The sequence below is a fragment of the Leptonychotes weddellii genome, chromosome 2, assembly GCF_054177405.1.
Source record: "Leptonychotes weddellii isolate Sample4059 chromosome 2, ASM5417740v2, whole genome shotgun sequence".
In the NCBI taxonomy this organism is placed as follows: Eukaryota; Metazoa; Chordata; class Mammalia; order Carnivora; family Phocidae; genus Leptonychotes; species Leptonychotes weddellii.
This window is the reverse complement of record NC_138370.1, coordinates 125,488,380-125,512,174: the sequence shown is the minus strand read 5'-3', so window position 1 is coordinate 125,512,174 and position 23,795 is coordinate 125,488,380. Positions and strand designations below refer to the sequence as shown.

At 35.3% G+C, this 23,795-nt stretch overlaps 1 protein-coding gene across 5 annotated transcripts in view; it reads right to left on the bottom strand.

The window, feature by feature from the left end:
* ANKRD17 (ankyrin repeat domain 17) overlaps positions 1-23,795 on the bottom strand; it is a 161,506-nt gene that overhangs the window by 127,526 nt on the left and 10,185 nt on the right. The window contains exon 1 of one of the 5 annotated variants that reach the window (XM_006729805.3): positions 566-924. The exons of the other annotated variants lie outside the window; for them this stretch is intronic. Within the exon in view, the coding sequence (XP_006729868.1) occupies positions 566-619 (54 nt within the window). The 5' untranslated portion in view covers positions 620-924. Of the gene's footprint in view, positions 1-565; positions 925-23,795 lie in introns of those variants that run through there. 5 annotated transcript variants of the gene reach the window in all.

The following is a 23,795-nucleotide window of genomic DNA, read 5'->3' as shown; positions in this document are numbered from 1 at the left end:
AGGGTCTTTTATTTTTTAACTTAATAATTTATTTTCTAATGTCAAAGTCACATGAAAAATCCAGAACCAGAATGTACCAGCTAAATTAAGCATCAGATTGATATATATGCTTAATTTTATTCCAGAAACGAAAATAATCAGCTGTTTTTAATAGTTAACAGCAAGCAGAGCTTTGGGCTTAAATATGTAAATGAATTCTAAGACATATGACACTAAACCTACTCAAAGCTGCTTTGTAGACCCCACCTTCTGAGTTAATCTAAAGGTCACCACCAGCCAACGTTTTTTATTAAGTCCGAGGCCCTTTCTTTTTTTTTCTATCAAACATATATTTACAATTTACAAAACATGAAGTTTAAACAAAATAATTCTAGACTTGTTTAGTAATCATGTGAACCAGACTGGCAAATTCTCACAAGGAATAAGGTCTGACCATATCTTGCTTTTTTATGCTCTGTCTCTCTTTGCTCTCTCCTCTAATCTATTCATCTGTAAAATAATTCCGGCAGATAAGATTTCTTTGTTCAGATTTCAACTTTCATTTCATTTACAAACCTAGCCCTACCTCAAGAATGTCTTCTAGAACATATGCTTCCATTTCAGCCGCTGTCTCCACCATGTTTTATCAAACTGCCATGTTTCTTACTGCACTATGATTAGATCATTGCCAGCAGGAACACTCCTCTGTGTCAGCAAGGGAACAGGAAATGGAATGTTCTATTACATGCCTAAAGCAGCTTAGCTGTTCACTAGCCAGGCATCTACCAAAAGAGCAGGGGGTGACTCACTGTGTATTTTTTAAAGATACAGAAGCTCTATTCCAAAGCAAACTTCTGTCAAGTAATTTCAACAGACAAAATAAATAAAGTCCCCTATTTTACCATACCAAATTTTAAAATCCTAAAATTTCAAAAAAAGAAATAATTATACATTTTTTTAAAAGCTATTTAAACACGTCTGGCTTCCTGGTTGAACAAAAGAGGTTGAAGTGGGTTACGTAGCAATTTATCCTTAGTAAAGCCTTGTAGTGAGATTAATGGCTGTATTAAATACGCAAAGAAGGAGGCAAGGTAATACCAAATTAGGAATTTGCTACATCAGGCAAATGTATTACATAACATATACATTACAGGTGCTGACTTAAGGGTGTCAAAAATAATTTTTAATGTAGATTCTTTTAATAGCAAACTGGTATTCTAGAAACTAATCTGGAAATATCTAAGAGAATGAGATCAACATTCAACTGACTTACAAGTACTGAAGCAAGACATAACACATCATGGTTATATTCATTTTCTAAGAATGTCTTTAACTTCATTTACTAACCAGAGGAATGGCCTTTCCCCCACCCCGTATCATAAATACTACAAGAGACTAAGAGATTTCAGATAAATGAAATTCAGAAACACTATCTGGATCATTAAACAGCAAATAAAGTTGGTGACTGACAGCAGAGCCAATTTATATTATATTCACTAGTATAACTGATCCTCAATTTAGTAACATTTGTTACTTTGTCAAATTTCTTCCTTATGTAATCTGGAATATGAAAAAAATGCAATGGAAAAGGAACAATGCTTTACGCTTTGTGGCAGAAATAAAAAAACTGTGCACGTGTAGGAGTGCCACACAAACTAAAACTGAAGTGATTCCTCAATGTACTGATTAACCAATCTAATTATAATTCTAAGGTGAACAGTTTTTCTTGCCTAAATTTTCCTAAGGAAAGTGATTTTTTAAAGGAAAGGGAGAATATAGGAAAAAAATTAGAGGAGGGAGTTATTATTAACACATATGGCCAAATCTAAGCTGAGAAAAGCGAATGACATTGCCAGTAATGTCTCCTCAAAATGATGTCATGTTTCAGTGGAAAAGGATTTTGTAGTTCTCTTGGGCCTCAGATTATTTACCTCTAAAACAGTATAACATTCATTCAACATGGAATATCTTCTGCATATTAGAAACTATTCTAGATATAGTCGGTAAGGCATAAAATTTCTTAACAGCATCTTTCTTAAGGCATAAAATTTCTTAATATATGAATATTAAATAAGAAAAATTAGCTAGTACTTAATATCTGATATTTAGGGGGTACCCTTAATGTGTCAGAAAAAATGAGGCTTTTTTGTTAATAAACATGTTATTTCACCCTTATAATAACCCTGCTAGGTGATAATAATTTAAAATAACATTAAGAATTACATCATGCAGAAAAAAAAAAAAAAGAATTACATCATGCTTACTATATGCCACATGCCATTTTAAGTGCTTTGTATGTATTAACTTATTTAATTCTCACAATAATCCCAAAAGAAAGGTAGGAACTATTATCTCCATTCTACATATGTAGAAACTAAGACACAGAAGGGTTAAGAAATTTGCCCAACTTATTCCCAACTAAGATAATTAAGCTGAGGAGCTAAAATTTAAACCCAGGCAGTTGGCTCAAGAGTCTGTCCTCTATCTAATATACTTCCTCCAGGTAATATTATTCTCATTTTATGAATAAGGAAATCAAGTCTCAGAAAGTGTGCACAGTTTTATAGCAGGGTAAGAATTCAAACCCAGAACAGTCTGACTCCAAAGGCTGTGTGAAATTAATGGAAAACAAATGATATTAAAAATAAGGTTTTCCCTCAGGCCATATATAGTGATTACATCTAAGTATGGGTATGCCTGGCATTTGTGGAGGCTTCTGAAACAAAATAATTTGCATCGTTAAGACCTAGCTTAAGAGAAACTAGCAAAAGGGCTTTTACTATTTCCTTTCTTCAAGGTCAATTATTTTTATGCATCAAATTGCTTCACCCTTAGATTAAGAGAAGTCAATAACAAGGTTTTTCTTTCTCAAACCTTTCTCCAACATAAGCAAGCAAAGACAGGTTTGAGTTCAAAGAACTCTTATATTAGGTCACTTTTATTTCCCACAAACCAATAGGCTTTCCAACTTTATATGCTAAGGAATCAGGGCCCTTATGCCTCAAGTCAATTAAACCATTTACTCTCTCCTTCCCTTCTGTTCTAGGATTACAGGGTGCTTCTCTTATCTTTTTAGATAATTATTGTTAAGTTTTTATGAAAAAATATGTGATTACAACTTTCCTCCAAGATTATGGATGTTTATATCCATTTATCATCTCTCTCTCTCCTACACATCAGAAGCTTGATGAAAGCAGGTAACATTTTGTCGCCAACATATACCCAGGGCCAGCACAGTCTCTGGCATAGAGCAGGCACTTAAGCATTTGTTGAAGAACAAATGCCATGAATTTGGGAATTGTTGGATAGCCAGTAATGCATCCTAATTATTGCTACCATTAGGAATAATTTCTCATAACAAAAACATTTGATCTGTGACTAGGTCACCTGAAATAAGATATTAGAAATACTCAACACAACAAGCAGAATATATATTTCAGAATTTCTGTAATTTTTTATTATACAAGCAAAACAATTATTTATTTTTATTTTCTGGTCCTTTTTGTTAATATGATGACCTATGCCACAGCATGAAATACTTGGGCAAAGGGTGTGAAAGTGATTCATATGTATCAGCCTTAAAATCCTACATACCAAAGTGAGACACCTTCCTTCTAGTTCAACCTCATCACCTAGGCAAAAAAAAAAAACCACCCTGTTTTTCCAGTTGCCTAAACTGATTTCAATGGCACAAGGTCTTTCATTTTTTGCCAAGAGCAAAAGCATTAAAGTGCAAATAGTAATTAACATAGAACAGTTATGCAAACAAATGCAAGCCAACATATGTAAATAACAAATTATAAAAGAAAATACTAAAAGTAAGATTCAAATGTCCAAAGTGAAGAGAAAAGCCTCTCATAAAAAAGAGGGGAAAGGACAAAAGAAGCTCAATAAATACCAAGACTGGATGAAGGAAATCTTCTAATATTACAATTTTATTTAGGACCAGCACTGGTTTCTTTGAATAAGGAACAAGAAAACCACACACACATACACACACACACAAATGTGTTGAGGACAAGCAAGCAACATTATTTTGTGACTTAACACTTTGATGTTTGTTCCCCCATATAAAACTATTTTTAATCAAAAATTCCTTGTAAAGGGAGTTTATTCGCATCAAATTTTTTTTTGTTTCTTTTCAAAATCCACATTTCCAAGCAAGGACAGATCATTGGTGGTAGGACAAATGTAACAATTTCACCCACCTACATAAAAGCAAACTACTAGAAAAATATACAACTTCACCTCTCAAAATGTGTGAAATATAATCTTACTTTGTAGTATCTTTTTCTCTTTTCTACCTGTAAGTTGTATTTTAGCAGAAATATGAAACCCAAGTGTGAAATAACCTGGACCAAGCATAAATGATACAGATATTAAAGAATTAAACAGAACTCAAAAGACTAATAAAATCTGGTCAAATTTCTGAAAGCAACTTTATTAAAACAACACTCTCTCAGGATGTCTGGGTGACTCAAGTTGGTTAAGCGTCTGACTGTGGCTCAGGTCATGATCCCAGGACAAGGTCCTGGGATCAAGTCCTGCATCGGGCTCCTTGCTCAGCAGGGACTGCTTCTCCCTCGGCCGCTTCCCCTACTTGTGCTTCTCTCTCTGACAAATAAATAAAATCTTAAAAAAAAAAAAAAACACTATCTCCATGATTTTACCTTATATTTCTCCTGAACCAATCATGCCATAATAATAACTGAAGGTTCTAGAAGTCTAATGTAGCACAGTGATATTCTTTTCATTACAACCATTGTTTACTTTCTTTTTTATTAACTATGGTGTTTAAAGTAATACATGTTCATGGAAAACATTCACATATATAAGAAAATAAAGAGAACAGTAAACCTACCTCTTAGCAACTCTTAAAAGGCACAATTAGTGTATTCTTCTAGAAATAATCCACATACATGATGTATATCTTAGTGTAAGATTACTTTTTATACAAATGGAAGCATATTATGCATATTCTTCTGCATCCCCATTTTTAAAATTTAACACTCCATGATAATTGTTTCAGGTTAGCACATGTGGGTCTATCGCTTTGATTTTGATAGCTGCTAAAATTTTCACTGAAGAACTATACTGTATTTAATCAGTTCCCTATTGATGGGTATTTGTGTTGTCTCTAATGTTTCATAATGCTGCGATGAGCATGCCCAGAGCAAGGGCACACATAATACACATGCCTAAATATAACTGTATGGTGCATTTCTTGATAGATATATCTATTTAAACTTTTATGCTACCATACTCTAAAGAAGTTGAATTAATTTATATTTTGACAATGAATGAGACTACTTCTATAGAAATATTAAGTATTGACACAAATCTATTAAAAAACCCAGTTCAGAAATCAGCAAGTTTTTAAAACCCATATCTATGTTTATCCTTAGTTCATCATTTCCACTTTTCAAGTAATCTCAAATTAAAGTTACACCTCCTCTCATTTAATTTCTGTCCCTTACCAAAATAAATCACATATATTCATTCCCCGACATATTAGGAACTTCAATTGCTATTTACAAGAAAGAAAGGAAAGGAAAGAAAGGAAAGAAAGGAAGAAAGGAAGAAAAGAAGAAAGAAAGAAAGAAAGAAAGAAAGAAAGAAAGAAAGAAAGAAAGAAAGAAAGAAAGAAAAAAGAAAGGAAAAGAAAAGAAAGAGAAATTAAAGAAAAAAGGCAACAATGCAGATTCTATCTATCTATATACATGTATTTGGAGAAGAGAAAAAAATGGGGAGGAAAATATCTTTTTAAAAATTAAAAAAGGGGCACCTGGGTGGCTCAGTCGATTAAGTGTCCAATTTGATTTCAGCTCAGGTCTTGATCTCAGGGTCATGAGTTCAAGCCCCGTGCTGGGCTCCACACTGGGTGTGGAGCCTACTTAAAAATAAATAAAATAAAATAAGAAACTAAAATTTAAAAAAACTTTTTTACATCTACTTTTGCTAGAATACAAAATCTATTCAGGTTTAATGGTTCTTTAACTTAGGACTAAACTGTGAAGTTTTGCCAGAATTTAGTATTCTAAAGATACAAAATTCTTTGGGTATGTTCTCACTAAAGTAAATTAATTAAATATTGTTGGATATATTTGTTGCCCTTCCACATTTATTTCAAACTACTCATTTTTAAAGCAAAAATTCTAAAGTAATTCTTCCATCATTATAAAAAAAAATCTAATACACGATAAGAAGAGAGAGCCACACATAAGCAATTTCTATTAACATAAAGAGCACTAACAGTTTCTATCTTAGTTTCTTGACACACATTCCAGGGCCAAATTTGATAATAATATTTAAAAATAAGAATGATTAAACCTTCACTAGAACCTCCATACCAAATGTTAACAGTTGGACATGCTTCTGGATATGTGCAGGAATACCTAAAAGGTGATTAAGTAAGGATATTTAAAATTGTAACCTCATAAATAAAATAATGCAAAGGCCATCCAGTAGTATATTTTAAATTGAGGCTAAAGGTATGAACTATTTTATAATAATTTATCTTATTGCATAATGTTTTTCAAGGCTAATATTATAAAAAGCCCTAGCAAACGTTTTTTTGGAAAGATCATCATTAGCATTTTCATCATGCATTTATACAAATATTTTTGTGCTTATTAGGTGACAGGCCTTATACTGCGTAATGGATATAGACTGACAAAGTTAGTCCACCTCCAAGAGTCAATAATCTAGAAAAACTTGAACCTGTTTCTCCACAAAGTTTCAAATCAAAATCTTCCATGATTTTTTCCTTTTCTCTGATTTATACTCCCTTTCCATTTTCCTTTAATCCAACTAATAATTAAAACCCAAAATTCCACTTTGAATAAGAGAGAAAATTTCAATATATTTAAACAAAATATTTCATCCAGATGTGTCCTATGTATAGAATGGAATATAAGCACAGTCTTGTCCAAACATAAATAACATAGTAAGCAAAGTAAGAAACAAAGCAGCTTGTCCCTCTTTTCACATTTGCACAATGTGCCCGTTGGACAGTTGCATTTGTTGTCTCCACCCAGGATGGGTCACACCATGAATTCATTCTTTTTCCAGTATTTCACAACAGGTTCTATGTATACAAAATTGATAAAATATTTATTGATTTTAGGTCACACTCACCTCCCCAAATTTGTCTGTACTGTGCATTCTCAAATAAAATTTTAAAAAGTACACATATAAAAGAAATTCGCTATTTCAATATTGTTTATTTTTGTTCCAAACAGGATAAATCTACTGATAGTACAGCACTCTCAATTTGGTCAGCAACACATCAGCTGTCCTCTGCTCCAAAGCAACAAGTATCTCCAACAAAAAGAAATACGCCACATACACAACCCCCGCCCCGCCACACACACACATACATACCACACAGGAAGACTGGTAGAGAAAGAAGAGGGGCTGAGGATAAAAATACAAATTACAAGAAAAGACTTAAGTCCAAAACCAACTTTTTAGAGTCACCAATTTCTTCCACCCTTGTGAAAGACAACTATCCTACTCTAGGAGACTGAAGAAACAGCTCCAGGTAACATGCTTAAGATAGTATCAAAGACATGGAAAATAATTAGGGTGTAAAAACTATCCAACTAACCGTGGATAGTTCTAATACCGTCACTGGCTCTTCTCCTTTGGTTCCTGGATGGTTTGGGGTCACTGGCAACAAGCTCCAATCAGTCTGGTCTCTCATGATGCCTGTTACCACTCTATTTCTAGCCTAATTATTAATAAAAAATTTTGAATGGTTTGTCAGCAAGCAATTACTGCAAATATCGAAAGACTGACTATTCTTTCAGATTCACAACTCCATCTCCTAAGAAATGCATTACATTAAATTCTCTTTATCCACCTAAGGCTAGACCAAAAATTACAAAATAGAGTATCATTCTTTATTCCACTAACCTAATCCTGACCATAGCTAAAGAATCTTTAAGGATCTTCCCATAAAGAGATCTCAAAGCATAACTGACTTTCCAAAGTTCCCAAAGTGGATATACAGATAGGATTCCAACACAACCCTCATACACATACACACACACACACAGATTTCATTCTATGTAACTGAAATATTTCTTTGGTCCTTATTAAGCTATCTCACAACACAACTATCTGTTACCATTACTTTCAACTTCCCCCACAAATTTCAGATATCCAGTTTTACTACCAAATCTCCAACAAAAAATAACACAATATAAGAAAACAGAAGGCAGTATTTACCAACTTTTATGTCTGTGATGGGTATCTCACCAGCATGGTTAATGAAATCAAATTTAACCCACATTCATATTTTTCGATTCCTTTATCACCAATTTCTTATCAGAATCAAGTATTTTTAGAAAGCCTATCAACTTCCATACTCCTAAAGCACATATTATATGCCAATGTCCCTCAATGAAGGCAGTCGATATTGTTTAAAGGGTAGACACTGAATAAGCTTACAGATTATTTAAAAGCATAACTTAACTGCCAAACATAATTTTATACGTAGTATGTTTATGTATGCTTAAGGAAACCACTGCCCTCTTACACAAATTCCACAATTTCCAGTAAAACACTTAATTTTTAAAGTATTTCTCATAATTATTTTAAAGGTATACATTTACATAACTTGATTTTTTTTTTTTTTTAGCACTCCAACTTACTTTAAAAACTATGTACAATTTAAGTAGATACTATATGTGGGTCTTAGAATCTTTTGCAGTTTACACTTACAATACTTAAAGGCATATAATACCATAAAATTTTATATTCTTTAAAATCAAATCTGCAAAACATACAAGTAGGCTTTTTCTAATCCTGGTCTTCAATATATCAAAGAAAATGTCAACTTACTAAGAGTCATTGGCAGGAAGAAAGGTTCCAAATGTTCCCATATATCCGAATTTTTAACAATAAATATTTTTTTAAAAAAGAATCATGGAAAGGTTTCAGGAACTGACATATAAAATCAAGAATATATGCCAGTCAATAAATAATTATACATTCTATATAAAAATAGCCACATTCATATTCTACACAACTTGCTAATTTCCTGGAATTAATCTCTATGTGTCTTCTATTTCTACCTCAGTTTCTAAAAACCATGTACCCCTGAAATGTCACTTCATAAATAAAAGCATTATTATCTAACTAGGTAGATGCAACTTCTGTAATCTTTTTAATGTTGTAAATGTGATGCATACAAGATTTTTTCAAAATCCAAAGGCCACAAAGGCACAAAATGAACAAAATGAACACAAAATGAGGTCTTTTTGTACCTGCCTGCATTAAATTGGCAATACACTGTTACACTGTTAATGGACTTCTAGTGTGGTTACCAGCTTAACTTTAATACTGTTTTACTTCTGTTTCCTAATTCAGCATTTTTATATGTTATCTATTGACTGTCCACTGACGAAATGAGCACTAACCCTTCTTCTATTGCCCTCAACCTCCTACTAATTTTAAGTTATTCTTTTTTATATTATAAAGTTTTATAATGCATTCTACTCCATAACCTTAATTGAACCTATTTTATACATCTTCTAAGGGGATTCTAAAAACTAAAAATCAATTAAGTACATTTAGAATGTGCTTAGGTAAATACTAATCACCAAGGGAAATATAATTTTATATCATTTAGACGTTACTGATTGAAAGAGAACTGTCCATGTACCCCAGTCAGACGACACTCCTGAATTTTCCTAGGTTTCTTCAATTCTTTTTGTAGGCCCAAGATTGCCATTGTAACTACCAGTTTCCTCCCACCCACACTGCTCTACCACCATATCTATCTTGGACTGTATTTTTCATTGTACTATAGTATCTCAAATATTTTCATATAAGGTGCATAGTTTTTCCAAGTATAAAAATGTACTTGTCCTCCTATGATAAGTAGTGTGGTTGAATACAGAAAATTTAGGTCCAAATTTCTTTTCCCCCAAATGTAAAGATACTGTTCGACTGTCTTCAAGCATTCATCAAGGCTGCTAGGAACTCAGTCATTTCATTTTCCATCTTTTATTCCCACTCTGTGGCAGTAACTGGGGATTTTCTTTTTACCCTTAGAGTTCTGAAATTTTACCAGATGTGTCTAGATGTAGATCTTTTTCCATTCATCCTGCTTGGGCTCTTTCAATCTGAAATTCATTATCTTTCTTCCAGCTCATGACCTTTTCTTCAATTATTTCTTTCATTATTTTTCTCCTTCCCACTGTTCTGTTCTCTGCTTCTAGAACTCATATTTATGGATGTGAAAACTTTATGATATAACGTATTTTCCGGACCTCTTTAATTTTCTCTCAATTTTTCCAGATCTTTTTTTTTGCTTCATATATGCAGAGATTTCCGCCTCTTTCGCTCCAAACCAACAATTCAGTCTGGATTCATGCTAAATTGTTATTTAGTCCATCCATTAAAATTTTTCTTTATAATTTTCAAAATCTTTTCTGCTTCTCTGCCCCTTTTTTCAATGAAACTACAATTAATGATTATAACATTTTCTTAAATCTTAAGTGAAATACCAATTGAAGTTTTCTTCTGAATTATATCTGACATCAGTTGTTCTTTTATTCATCTTAATCCTCTTCCATCTTGATTCTCCTCAATTGTCTGATTATCCCTGTCTGTTTATATTGGCAAATGAAAAGATTACTTTAGAGAGTATTGGAAGCCAAAGTGGGCTTTCTCTGAAATTGTTCGTTTGTTTACCCAAGTGACTTCTCCCTTAAAAGGGAGAGTAGCACTATTTAAGCAGGCAGGGCATATAAATAAGGCATCCAAGCAAGGTACCTACATAGGAAGTCAAGCTTGCTGGGCACTGTCAAAACTGTTTTCCTCTGGAGTAGCATGCCTTAGTGCCTCTGCTTCTCTCTCAGATTCCAACATCTCAGTAGATGTCCTACTGAATTATTGGTCTACTTTCCTAAGGGCATAGTCCTTAGATTTCAGGCCTGACAGGCATCACTGCCACGAGAGTTTAGGCTGGAGAAAGGGCAGGAAGGAGGTCCAACTAAAGCATTTTGGAAAATAATTCTTTTAAAAATTCTTGATTACCCAATTACCCACTACTGTTCTTTGTATTTGTTGACTCCAAGCTTGGAGCCTTTCCGAGGTTCCGCTAGGAAAACCTGAGCTTACCTCTGGTATTTTGGGTTCCATTTTTTCTGAGATTTTGCTGTCAATCCGATCCCATGAACTTTCTATCTTCTTCAAAATTTCTGGTCCTCTGATGGTACCTGTAGTGGACTGTGAACTGTAATTTTACTACTCAACATGCTTTCTCCCCTCCCCCTTTTTCTAGTAACATAATCCCTCTTGTCAGTGGGGAAAACAGTCCATGTGATTTAGGAGGTGATTTCTTCCCAACCATCACAGGGGTGGCCACATAACTTAGGTCTGGCTAGAATATCCCATCCCCCTTTCCTTTGGCGGCCATCATTGCCTGGCTGAAAATAAAGCTAAAACATTAGAAAAGAGAGACTAAAAATGTTGAGAGAAACAGTACTGATGACATCATTCAAATCTAGATTTATCCACATCCAGGTTGGATCTTCTCCCGTCGTTCCCCACATACATGCAAACATACATTAAAGTCATAGAGCTAATGAGGTCCTTTTGCTCCTCTTTAAGGTAGTTTGGCTAATATAATAACATCTGTTCCTGCTTTTCAGGACTGTCATTTAATTCAATCCTTATACAATATCAGTGGGACACCGGGAAAAAAAAGTTAAAGGAAAGTGCTCAATCCAAAGAAAACTTAGGACAATAACTATAAAATAAGCTTGAAGAAATAAAAACAAAGCTTTATGGTTTGCTGTTAAACATATAATAAGCTGTAAACTTTATTAAGTATATGTTATCATTCCATAAGACATCCTTCATACGTCTTGGGAGTAAAAAAGCAGACATAAAAACCAATTATCTCTCAAAGAGTTTTTCTCTGAGTCAAGATTCCAGTGGTTTCAAAAAGAAAAAGAGCAAAGGAGGAAAGGTGATAGTAATTTAAAATTTTCTAATCTAGTACTGTAAAAAAAAAAAAAAAATCTCTCTGAATGGTTATATAGTGACAACCCCTGAAAGAAAAATTCTGTAGCTGCTGGTGTGATTATTGGGGCAGAGGTAGGGAAAGTGTTGCTTGTTTTTAATTTTAGAGGTAATAAAAAGTACAGATGGTCACTGAACTCCTCAATGGATAAAAGATGAAATCCAGTACTCTTCACCTAAGGTTCATAATTCATGGTTCACAGATTTATGCCTTAAGAACTCCTCCTAAAACAATATGCAAAATGCTGTATCTATGTTTAAGTAAATTTGGGGGAAATATAGGTCCACAGTTTTCATCAGAATCTAATAACTAAAATTCATAACCTAAAAAAGGTAAAGAAAACTGCTCCTGAGTGAAAAAGAACAATGACAACTTCACTCAAGAATTTTATGTAATGATTAAATCCAGAAAAACACCTAATGAATACCTCCAACATGTAGAACAGTATTTTAGATATATAGATTATTTCCATTCTTTAAAAAAAACTTAGGGAGAAAATCATTAGCCCCAATATGAATGAAAATAATGAAGTTAAACGGTAACTTTCCCAAAGTCACATGGTATTAAAGCAGCATTCAAAAGCAAGTTTCCCAACTTGATTTCAAACTCTTTCATAAATGCTTTTTTTCCAGGAGAAATATTCATAAGAAAAGAAATACAAAGGCAATGGGTTATTTCATAATGAAATGTAATTTTATGTCTGGCACAGAAATTGTCAAGTACTAACATGCCTATGGTTTAATGAAAGTAGAATCTGACCCTTATTCCTAATTGCCCTTTGATTAAGATATTCAGGAAAACTTGTGCTTCTGGTAGTGAAGTCAGGAGGACCCTACTATTTGATTAAGATGTATGAATCTTAACACTGAAGGCTGCCTAAGCCAACAAATGGGTTCTCTAGCCAAGCAAAGCTACTCTTCTGGGTTCCATGGGCTACACAATGAAGCTGTTCATGCATGAAGGACAAAAAGCTGAAATGCCAAACCCTTGGTTTTTTTTTTTTATATTTTGGCATAAAAGACAAGAGGATCTGCGGATAAGGCTAAAGTAAGAACTTCCACATATGAAAAGACCTCCCACACACTAAGGCACATTCACAACTTAAAAACATATTCTAGTACTTGGATCTGGCCAAGAGAACTCAGGTACTGGAGTTTGGGTTGGAGCAGAAAATTGGGTCAAATGGGGGAAAGGACCTTGGATCGTGAGGTAATGGTTTTATGGGGGCAAAATAAGAAGAGAAATTAAGTACAAATGAAAAAACAATCCACAAAGCAAGTTAGAGATGTGTTTTAAAGGTTCCAAGATTTAGAAAATATCATGGTCAAATCTTTGCATTGATACTCTGCCATTTTATCTAGAATCACAGAATCATCTGCTAAGGTTACAACAGAGAAGTCACAGAAATACGGATTGCTTCACCATTCCCAGAAAAGGAGCTAAAGAGTAAATAAAGGATGTTGAATTTTGCATTACTCTTATCAATCCCTCTTTATTAACAACACTATGACAAAATACTGTAAGTTTTTTAATTCTGGGGGAATTTAAGAACATACTTTTTTTTTTTTAAGATTTTATTTATTTATTTAACAGAGAGAGACAGAGCGAGAGAGGGGACACAAGCTGGGGGAGTGGGAGAGGGAGAAGCAGGCTTCCGGCAGATCAGGGAGCCCGATGCGGGGCTCGATCCCAGAACCCTGGGATCATGACGTGAGCCGAAAGCAGACGCTTAACGATTGAGCCACCCAGGCGCCCCTTAAGGACATATTCTATTTAAATACTAAAGATCTGTGCCTGCTTCAGCAGCACATATACTAAATACTAAAGATCTAATGAGTTCAGAATATAATCCTAAATGGGCATCTAACCCATGTGACTATCACTTGCAGAATCTCTGTTATAGACTCTCATTCCCTATTAACATTGGCTCCATCTAAAATAAATTAACCCACATGCACAATTACAGCTGAAGAGTTTTATTGGCAATCTGTGAACTCAAAAAGAAATAGAGTTGCTGTGAGGATTAAATGAGACAAAGCAATTCAAACTGTGCCTGGTATATGGTAAGCACTCATTAAAAATATTAGTTATTGAAGGCAACTGGGTGACTCAGTCGGTTTGCGTCTGCCTTCAGCTCAGGTCATAGATCCTGGAGTCCTGGGATCAAGCCTCATGTCCCCACATCGGGCTCCCTGCTCAGTGAGGAGTCTGCTTCCCCCTCTCACTCTGCCCCTCCCCCTCCTCTTTCTCTCTCACTCACTCTCTCTCAAATAATAAAATCTTAAAAAAATAAAATAAAATTAGTTATTGAGATTACAATTATTCAATGTGCTAAATGTTATGAACAACTTCAGGGAAGCAGTGATATTTCATCTGGCTCTTTATGGATAAAGCAGTCAACCAAGAGCAACACCCAGAAAAAATAGATATTAATAGGGCTTGAAAGCTAACATTTGACCTAGCATATCCCAAAACATACTAAACCACTACAAAACCACTGTAGTTTAAAAAATACGGCATTGACACACATAATAAAATAGGAATCATAGAAACAGACCCATTCACCTTTGGTCTAGCACTTTCACCAGTGGAATATATCCTACCAAAATACAGAAACATATACACAAAGATATGTATATCAAAAAGAGCCCACTGCAATATTATTTGTAATGGTAGAACACTGGGTACAACCAAAACACTGGCCACAAACACTGTATAAAACCAGAGAAGTCATGATTCCTGAAAGAGAATACTCCCCAACCATTAAAGGAAACAAGAAACTATATGTGTATTTATGTGGAAAGAGTATGATAAACTATTAATTTAAAAAAATTTCAAAAGATTTTTATCATGACCATATTCGTACAGAACAAGAATTTTTTACATAAATATACATGTGGATAAATGTGTAAAAATGCACAGAAAAAGCATGTAATTACATACACTTAAGATTTATACCTCAGGATATGAAAGAAGGGAAATTTTTCAAATATTATACCTTATCTTCCTCTACTATTTAAATTTTTACAGTTTACATTTACTACATGACTTAATAAAAATAGAAAAGATATAATGCAATTTCCCTTAAGACTCCTCCCACACAAAAAAATTAGAAAGAAAACAAAACAAAACAAAATACCACAGTTTAGTATCATGGATGCATACTCTATCACAGGTTTGATTCAAAAGAATGTGTCATCCCGCCAATGGAATTACAACTTATCTAGCTTGAGTCTTATAGCAGCTCTTCCATTCTGGCATTTCTTGAAAATCAACTACATTAAGTTTTAAATTATTCCTAGTTTATTTGAAATATACTTCAAAAACATTGAAACAAAACTAAAGAACACTGGAATGATAATACAAAAGAACTAAAACACATTCATAGAATTTTTAAGTCCTGCCTTAAATGTGTATGGAGATGTTTGAGTCCAAAAACAGTGGGTTAAGACTAATGACATCACAGATTAATAAGAAAACTATATAGAGGGGCGCCTGGGTGGCTCAGTCATTAGGCGTCTGCCTTCGGCTCAGGTCATGGTCCCAGGGTCCTGGGATCTAGCCCCGCATCAGGCTCCCTGCTCTGCAGGAAGCCTGCTTCTCCCTCTCCCACTCTCCCTGCTTGTGTTCCCTCTCTTGCTATGTCTCTCTCTGTCAAATAAATAAAATCTTAAAAAAAAAAAAAAAACTATACAGATGCTGTCACTGCTCTTGTCTTCTTCAAAAAAGCACCTTTACTTCTTTAGTAGAAATTTGTAAGGGAGGGAGGGAAGAAAGGAAAGAAAGAAGCCAAGCATGCGTAGAGCTTTAGAGTTAGGAGGAAAAAAATATTGTTTCAAAAGACCACTGACTACATTAAACGAAAAATATGGAAAATTACTTTGTTAACCATAAAACCCTGCAGATGTTAGCTATGTGTCAAAAAGCACAGGAAACTGTTAGTACAAACAACTAATTTTAGTATGTGGGCCTTAAGTTTATACAAATGCAGCACATATAAAGATGTATATAATGAGCAGATATAATCCAGTCTACTGTTCTATTGTCCAAATATATGAAATAAAGGTAGTAATTCAAAGAGTAGGAAAGGATAGACTGAAATAGCCAATTCAAATGATTAACCATTCAGAAATGTAAGATTAAGTTCCTATCTCCCTCCATAAGCCAATTTAAATTTAAAGGACACGAATTAAGTGTAAAAAACAAGACGTACAGGGGCGCCTGGGTGGCTATGGCGTTAAGCGTCTGCCTTCGGCTCAGGTCATGATCCCAGGGTCCTCGGATCGAGCCCCACATTGGGCTCCCTGCTTGGCAGGAAGCCGGCTTCTCCCTCTCCCACTTCCCCTGCTTGTGTTCCCTCTCTCGCTGTGTCTCTCTCTGTCCTATAAATAAATAAATAAAATCTTTAAAAAAAAACAAGAGGTACAATAGCCAAAGGTAGAATAACAACCCAAATGTACACTGAGGGATGAATAAACAAAATGTGGTATATACATACAAAGGATTATTCAGTCTTTACTAAAAAGGAAAGAAATGTTCCATATGCTACAACATGGATGAACCTTAGGGACATTATGCTAAGTGAAATAAGTCAGTCACAAAAAAGGATACTATATGATTCCATTTATATTAGTCATCTAAAGTAACCAAATTCATAGAAACAGAAAGGTGAATGGTAGTCGCCAGGAGATGAGGAAAGAGGTAAATGGGGAGCTGTTTAAGTTTCTGGGGAGTTTCAGTTTTGCAAGATGAAAAAGTTCTAGAGATCTGTTGCACGACAATGTGAATATACTCAGCACTACTGAACTGTACACTTAAATGGTTAAAATGTGTAATTTTTTTTGTTGTGTTGTTTACCAAAATTACATTTTTCTTAATTACGAAAGAATTAAGAGGTATGCATTAAATTACCTAGGCCACTTTTAAAAATTATGAAACTATAAAGAGATCAAATAAAGTGCTTGATCAAACTCCTTTCTAACATCCAAGTGGCAAATATGGCTAAAAATACAACATCAAAGATTAAAAAGAAAAAGAATGCATAAAATTGCATCTGTCAAGCACAAATCTTTACAAGACGATGTAGGAAAGAAATACAGTTTCTCCCAAGAAATTTAAAAATCTAATATGAAATGGATAATCTCCCAGAAAATATCAATTGAAATGTTAATGACATCAAATCCGACAGTATGTTAAAAGAATACTAGATCATACTAAATATTCCAAACAGTTTAATATTAGGAAATTTATTATTACAATTCATTATATGAATAGATTGGAGGGGAGAAGAAATACTTATTCCAATAGATGTCAAAAATGCATTTGATAAAAGTTAGTATACATTTCTGATAAAACTTAATGACCTAAGAGAAAGAGATATATTAAATAGAGGATATTTGCATTATACTTAATAGTGACACAGCAGCACTCCCTAGATAATGATTGCTTCTACTACCACTTTTATTCAACATTTTGGGAGTGTTCAAAGCTGATGCAACAAGAGGAAAAACAAGAGGTAAAAGCACTGAAAAGGTAGAGACAAAAGACAATCATCTGTTGGAGTCAATATGAAAACTCACCAGAATAAACTCACATAAGAATTCAGTTTAGCAGCCATATACACAAGATCAAAATATCAAAATCCATAGGTTCTTATACTCCAACAATAACAAATTACTAGTGTAATGGAAGAAAAAATACCATGCATGACAGTAGTAAGAACTATAAAATAATCTGAAATAAACCCCCCAAAATGTGCAAAATCTATATGAAAACTCTAAAATTTTATTAAAGACAGATGAAGGGCCTGAAGAAAATAGAGGCATGGCATGTTTCTGGATGGAAATGCTCAGTATTATATATCTATTTCTCCTCAAATTCATCCATATTTCAATCTAATTCCAATTAAAATCTCAATGGGCATATTTTATGGCAGTTTACAAAAGCCATCTGACAAGTTAAATGCACAATATCTAAAACTCTTGACAGATCAATGAGGGAGAACTGCCTTCTAAGACATCAAAGCATTCTAACATACTAGGTTGAGCCATATGAAATCACAGAGATTTGAGGACTCTCCATGTACAAAAAGAACAGTATCAAAAGGTCCAACCTAATAACTAAAACTGATGTGGACATAGGAGAAAAAAAAAACAGCTATTATTAATCTGGGAATGTTAAACACTCAAATTTCCCTACTCCCACCACCCACAAATCCCTTTCTAAGTGTTAAGAAACAGAGGAGTCCACTAAAATATTTAATACTAATAAAGCTTGGTTAAAGGCCAAGAGGGCCTCCTATTTCTTACCCCAGTAGGAGTCACAGGCAGAAAACTGAAAGGGAGGGTGGAGAAGAGATGAAGTGTAGGGAGGAAAAGTTTCTTTCAACAACCCTGAACAGGAAAGGATACCTAAGCTGAAACCTAAAAGAGGAGAGACAAAGAACCAGGGGAAGAATATCCTAGAAAGAGAGTAAAAGACCCTAGGTGAGAAAGTCTCCATGCTCTAAGAACAGGCCAGTGGGACTAGAAGATAGTGAATAAACTAAAAAGGATATAAAATGAGGCTAGAATAAGAAGGATCAGCCATACAAGGTCTTACAGGCCAACGGAGGAGTTTGGGTATTATTTTAAGAGCAATGAGAAGTCAAATAATGATTTACATTTCAGAAAGACTGGCCTAGTTGCTGCATGAAGAATGAATTGAAGTGTGAGGAGACAAGAAAGAAAGCTAGGAGATCAAATTAGGAGAGTACTATGAAGTCCAAGTAAGATAACAGCCTGGGCTAATGTGATGGTAGCAAAGATGGAGAGAAGTGGAAGTTTCAAGGTATACTTTGGAAGTCTTATGTCCAGTATCCTTCCCACTCTACCACCTCACCTTTCTGGCAACAGAAACACTTTCTGGGAAACTATTCCATGAGACTCAGGTGAAAATGACCTCTCCTAGTCTACCTCCTAGAGGGGCAGAAAGACATGACTTACACCTAGACAAATCATCTTTTTCCTTTTCAATGGCTGGTTCAGGCATGGACACATGACCCAAGCTAGGCCAACAAGATTATTTCAGGAGTCAGGAGTAACTTTTTTTCCTTGGATTGCCAGCCATAAAAACAATGTAATCCTAGAATTATATTGGTGTAAGACATTAATTATCCTCCAATATCCATACTTCCCTTCTTTTAGTAAAACACTTTTCCACAAGTTATATCTGGGTGTGATGGCCATTTAGCAAGAGCTGGGTCCTAGTAATGGACATACAACTAAGTTCTGGTCAGGAAGTGATGTTTGCAATTTCTTGGCCAATTCATTAAAAGGAAGCTATCTGTGGTTGCCTTTCTGTTTCTTATTTCTCATGTGCTGTGCATTAGTTTTTCTAGGGCTCTTATAAAATACCACAGACTGGGTGGCTTAAACAACAAAAATTTATTTTCTCACAGTTTTTAGGCTAGAAGTCCAAGATCAAGGTGTCAGAACGTTTGGTTTCTTTGGAGGTCTCCATTCTTTTCTTATAGATAGCTACCTTTTTGCTGTGTCCTCACATGACCTTTTTTGTGTGTACGTATTTCTGGTGTCTCTTTCTGTGTCCAAATTTCCTCTTCTTATAAAGACACCTGTCAGATTGGATTAGGGTCCACCCATATGACCTGATTTGACCTTATTCCCTTTTTTAAGGCATTACCTCTAAACGCAGTCACATTCTGAAATACTGGGGGTTAGGGTTTATCAATTTTATTTTTTGTATCATAAGTGTACTCTTTAATCCCCATTTCCTATTTCACCCATCCCCCCCACCTACCTCCCCTCTGGTAACCATTAGTTTGTTCTCTATAGTTAAGAGTCTGTTTTTTGGCCTGTCACTCTCTCTCCCTTTTTTCCTTTACTTGTTTTGTTTCTTAAATTCCACATATAAGTGAGATCATAGGGTATTTGTCTTTCTCTGAATGATTTATTTCGCTTAGATTCTCTCTAGCTCTATCCATGTCATTGCAGATGTCAAGATTTCATTCTTGGGCGCCTGGGTGGCTCAGCTGGTTAAGCGACTGCCTTCGGCTCAGGTCATGATCCTGGAGTCCCTGGATCGAGTCCCGCATCGGGCTCCCTGCTCGGCAGGGAGTCTGCTTCTCCCTCTGACCCTCCCCCCTCTCATGTGCTTGCTCTCTCTCAAATAAATAAAATCTTTAAAAAAAAAAAAAAAGATTTCATTCTTACTTATGGCTGAATAATATTCCAGTGGGGGGTGTGTGTGTGTGTGTGTATCATATCTTCTTTATCCATTCATCTACTGAAGGACACTTGGGCTACTTCCACAGTTTGGCTATTGTAAATAATACTGCAATAAACATGGGGTGCATGTATCCCTTTGGATTAGTGTTTTTGTATTTTTGGAGTATATATCCAGTAGTACAATTACTGGATCGTAGGGTAGCTCTATTTTTAATTTTTTGAGGAAACTCCATACTGTTTTCCACGGTATGCATACCCAGTTTGCATTCTCACCAACAATGGGGGTTAGGTTTTCAACATGAATTTTGGAGGGACACAACTCAGCCCATAACCGAACTGGACTGTGGATGTGATGCTAGTGAGCCAAATTAGACTTTGTAGATGAAGTCAACACCCTAAGGCAAAGCTGTGCAATAAAACTTTCTGTGATGATGTATATGTTCTATTATCTGGCACTCTCCAAGATGGTAGCCACTAGCCACATGTGACTATTTAAATTAATTAAAACTAAATAAAACTAAAAATCTAGATCCTGTTGTACTAGGCATATTTCAAGCACTGAGTAGCCACATGTGGTACACAGCTACCATACTCGAAGGCACAGGTTAAGGGATGGTGTAACAAAACAGGAGAACTTGGACTTATGTGTGACCTGAAGGACTACCCCCAGAGTATCACATAATCTATCTTGCTTCAACCACATGTGTTTTGGAGTCATTTTGTTCCAACAACCCATCTTCTTTTTTTTTTTATTTGCAAGAGAGAGAATGAGAGACAGAGAGCATGAGAGGTGGGAGGGTCAGAGGGAGAAGCAGACTCCCCACCGAGCAGGGAGCCCGATGCGGGACTCGATCCTGGGACTCCAGGATCATGACCTGAGCCGAAGGCAGTCGCTTAACCAACTGAGCCACCCAGGCGCCCAACCCATCTTCTATTTTAACCAATACAGTAAATTAGAAGTAGAGTGCTGCTGTAACAAATTCCTAAAAACTCTGGTAAGGCTCAGAGGACAGATAGCAAGGAAACATGTCAGGCTAGAAAACTAACCACCTGTTATGCAGTACCAAACCATTTAGTAAAACTCTTGCCTGCAATAATGGAGAGGGCACATTACATGACTAACAAGTGTGTATAGCTCTAATAAAAGCAGTTAGAAAAACTCAGAATATTGGTGGGTATTGGCTGTTTAAAGAACTGGCAAAAAGATCAGCTCAACCAAGTGTAAGGCAGTTTGTGAACAGAGACAGACATAAATACAGTGCCACTGAAAGAAGCTCTCTCAGTAGCAAACCCTACCCTGAGTCCAGTAAATCGAGGCCTCTCAGGTTAGGAAAGGCAGGACTTTTGTGCTCCAAATATACCAAGAGAACTTTGTAGCAAAGAACATGTGAAGAGGGTCCCTTTGTGATGGGTTTTGATGTGTCAACTTGGTTAGGCTAAACTAAGAGGAAGGGAAGGCAAGCAGCCATTTTGTAAATACTTTCTCTCAGGTATTCAAACACTAATCTAGGTGCTGCTGTGCAGAGATCTGTAGATGTAATTAAAGTCCCTAATCAGGGAGCACCTGGGTGGCTCAAGATGGTTAAGCATCTGCCTTCAGCTCAGGATCCCAGGGTCCTGGGATCCAGCTCCACGTCCAGCTCCCAGCTCAGCAGGGAGTCTGCTTCTCCCTCTGCCTCTCCCCCTACCTGTGTTCTGTCTCTCTCTCTCTCTCTCAAATAAATAAATAAAATCTTAAAAAAAAAAAGAAAGAAAGAATTTATTAAAAAAAAAAAGTCCCTAATCAGGTGACTTTTAAACTAGGGTGATGATCCTCAGTGAGCCTGACCTAGTAGGTGAGGTCTTAAAAGAGATTGGGCTCTTCCTGGCAAATGAGACTCCAAATAGCAGCTGAGTCTGTAATTGTTCTCACTTCCCTGGATCCTCCTCTCCTAACTTCCCAGGGAGAACAGCATCAGCATATGCCCACGGGTTCTAGCCTGCCTGAGATCTTCCCTTCCCAAATGCCTACCTTACAAATTTCAGACTTACTTAGCCAGCTCCCAGAATTGTAATCCAATTCCCTGTAATAAATCTCTTAATACCTACCTCCCTCTCTCTCTCATATATAAATCTCCTATTTGTTCTACTTCTCTGGTTAAACTCTGACTGATAGACTATTCAAGCCTATTATTTCAGATGCCCTCAAGGTAGACCAGTAGTAACACAAGGAAAGAGGAACAGGCCTAGCACAGAGACTAGTACAGGAATGAGTAGATTTCACAAGTTATGACTAAAAGAGATCTTCTGCTGAAGATAATGTCATATGGTACTGACTTAAAGAAAACAGAATAGAAGTCTATTAAGTTTTTAAAAGAGTTTTACCACCGAACTACATTACTGGCCTATAAAAACCTATGATTGAACCTTAAATAACCCTGCAGCTCCTTAATCTATACCAACTAGCAGGGAGCTATAAAAGTTGTGCAATTCCTAGGGAAGTCATATTCTTGAATGCCTACTACTTCAGATGTAGCAAAGGAAAATAACAAACAAGGAAGAATCACCTAAGAACAAAACCAAGGACACACACAATAGTCAAAAGGGCATTCCTCCCACAGAGCAAAATCAAAGTTTAACCAAGGAATTTATATAGTTGCCAAAGCAGAGTCTTCTGATCAGGATTTCAGCCATTAATGTCCATTAATATGGACCAACAACTGCTTCTACTTCTATTCTTTCCTTCTCCAAAGAAGCATCATTATGATTATCCTATTCCTATTCACCACTGTGCAATGGGTTGGGCAAAAGGAGAGACACATTATTTATTGTTTTATAGATTACTGGCTGAATTAAGAGAAAAAGAAGTATGTAAATATCTGTTGTGTTGAGCTATGCCTAGTAACTGGATGGAACTTTGGAGTGATACTCCTGAGAAAGGAAGAAAAGTATATTAGAAGAAAGGTTTGTACAAATGTTGGGTGACCAAAAGGTTCATACCAGTACTCAAGAAGAAAGGTTTAAATTGGAAATACACACTTGATAATCACTAGCATATATATAAATACACAAGACTAGATAAGATCACCTAAGAAGTGAGACTACATACAAGACCAAAAAGGGCCCAGGACTGAGCAATGAGGTACTAAATAATCAAAGAATGTACAGTGAGGAGAGTAGGAGGAAGCAAGAAGACCAAAAAAAGCAGCTAGTAATGTAGAAACGGAAGAGGGTGGTATTATATAAGCAAGAGAATAGCATTGTTTAAGAGGCAAAAATTGGTCAACAAGGTCAAATACTACTAAAAAGAGTAAATAAGAAATGGACACAACAATTAAATATTATATCCAAAAAGATATCTGTGTATCTTTCAAAAACAAAGCACAGCAGTATCAAAAGAAAATTTCTAAGAATATTTTCTTAAAATACTGGGGTGAAGGTCTCCAGAAAGCAAAAAAGAGTAAGTCATTCTACTACACAAAAATAAAAATGTTTCTATACTGTGAAAATACTACAAACAGAGAAGAACAAATAATACTGTGAAGGATTATTATGCATAAATATAAATAGCA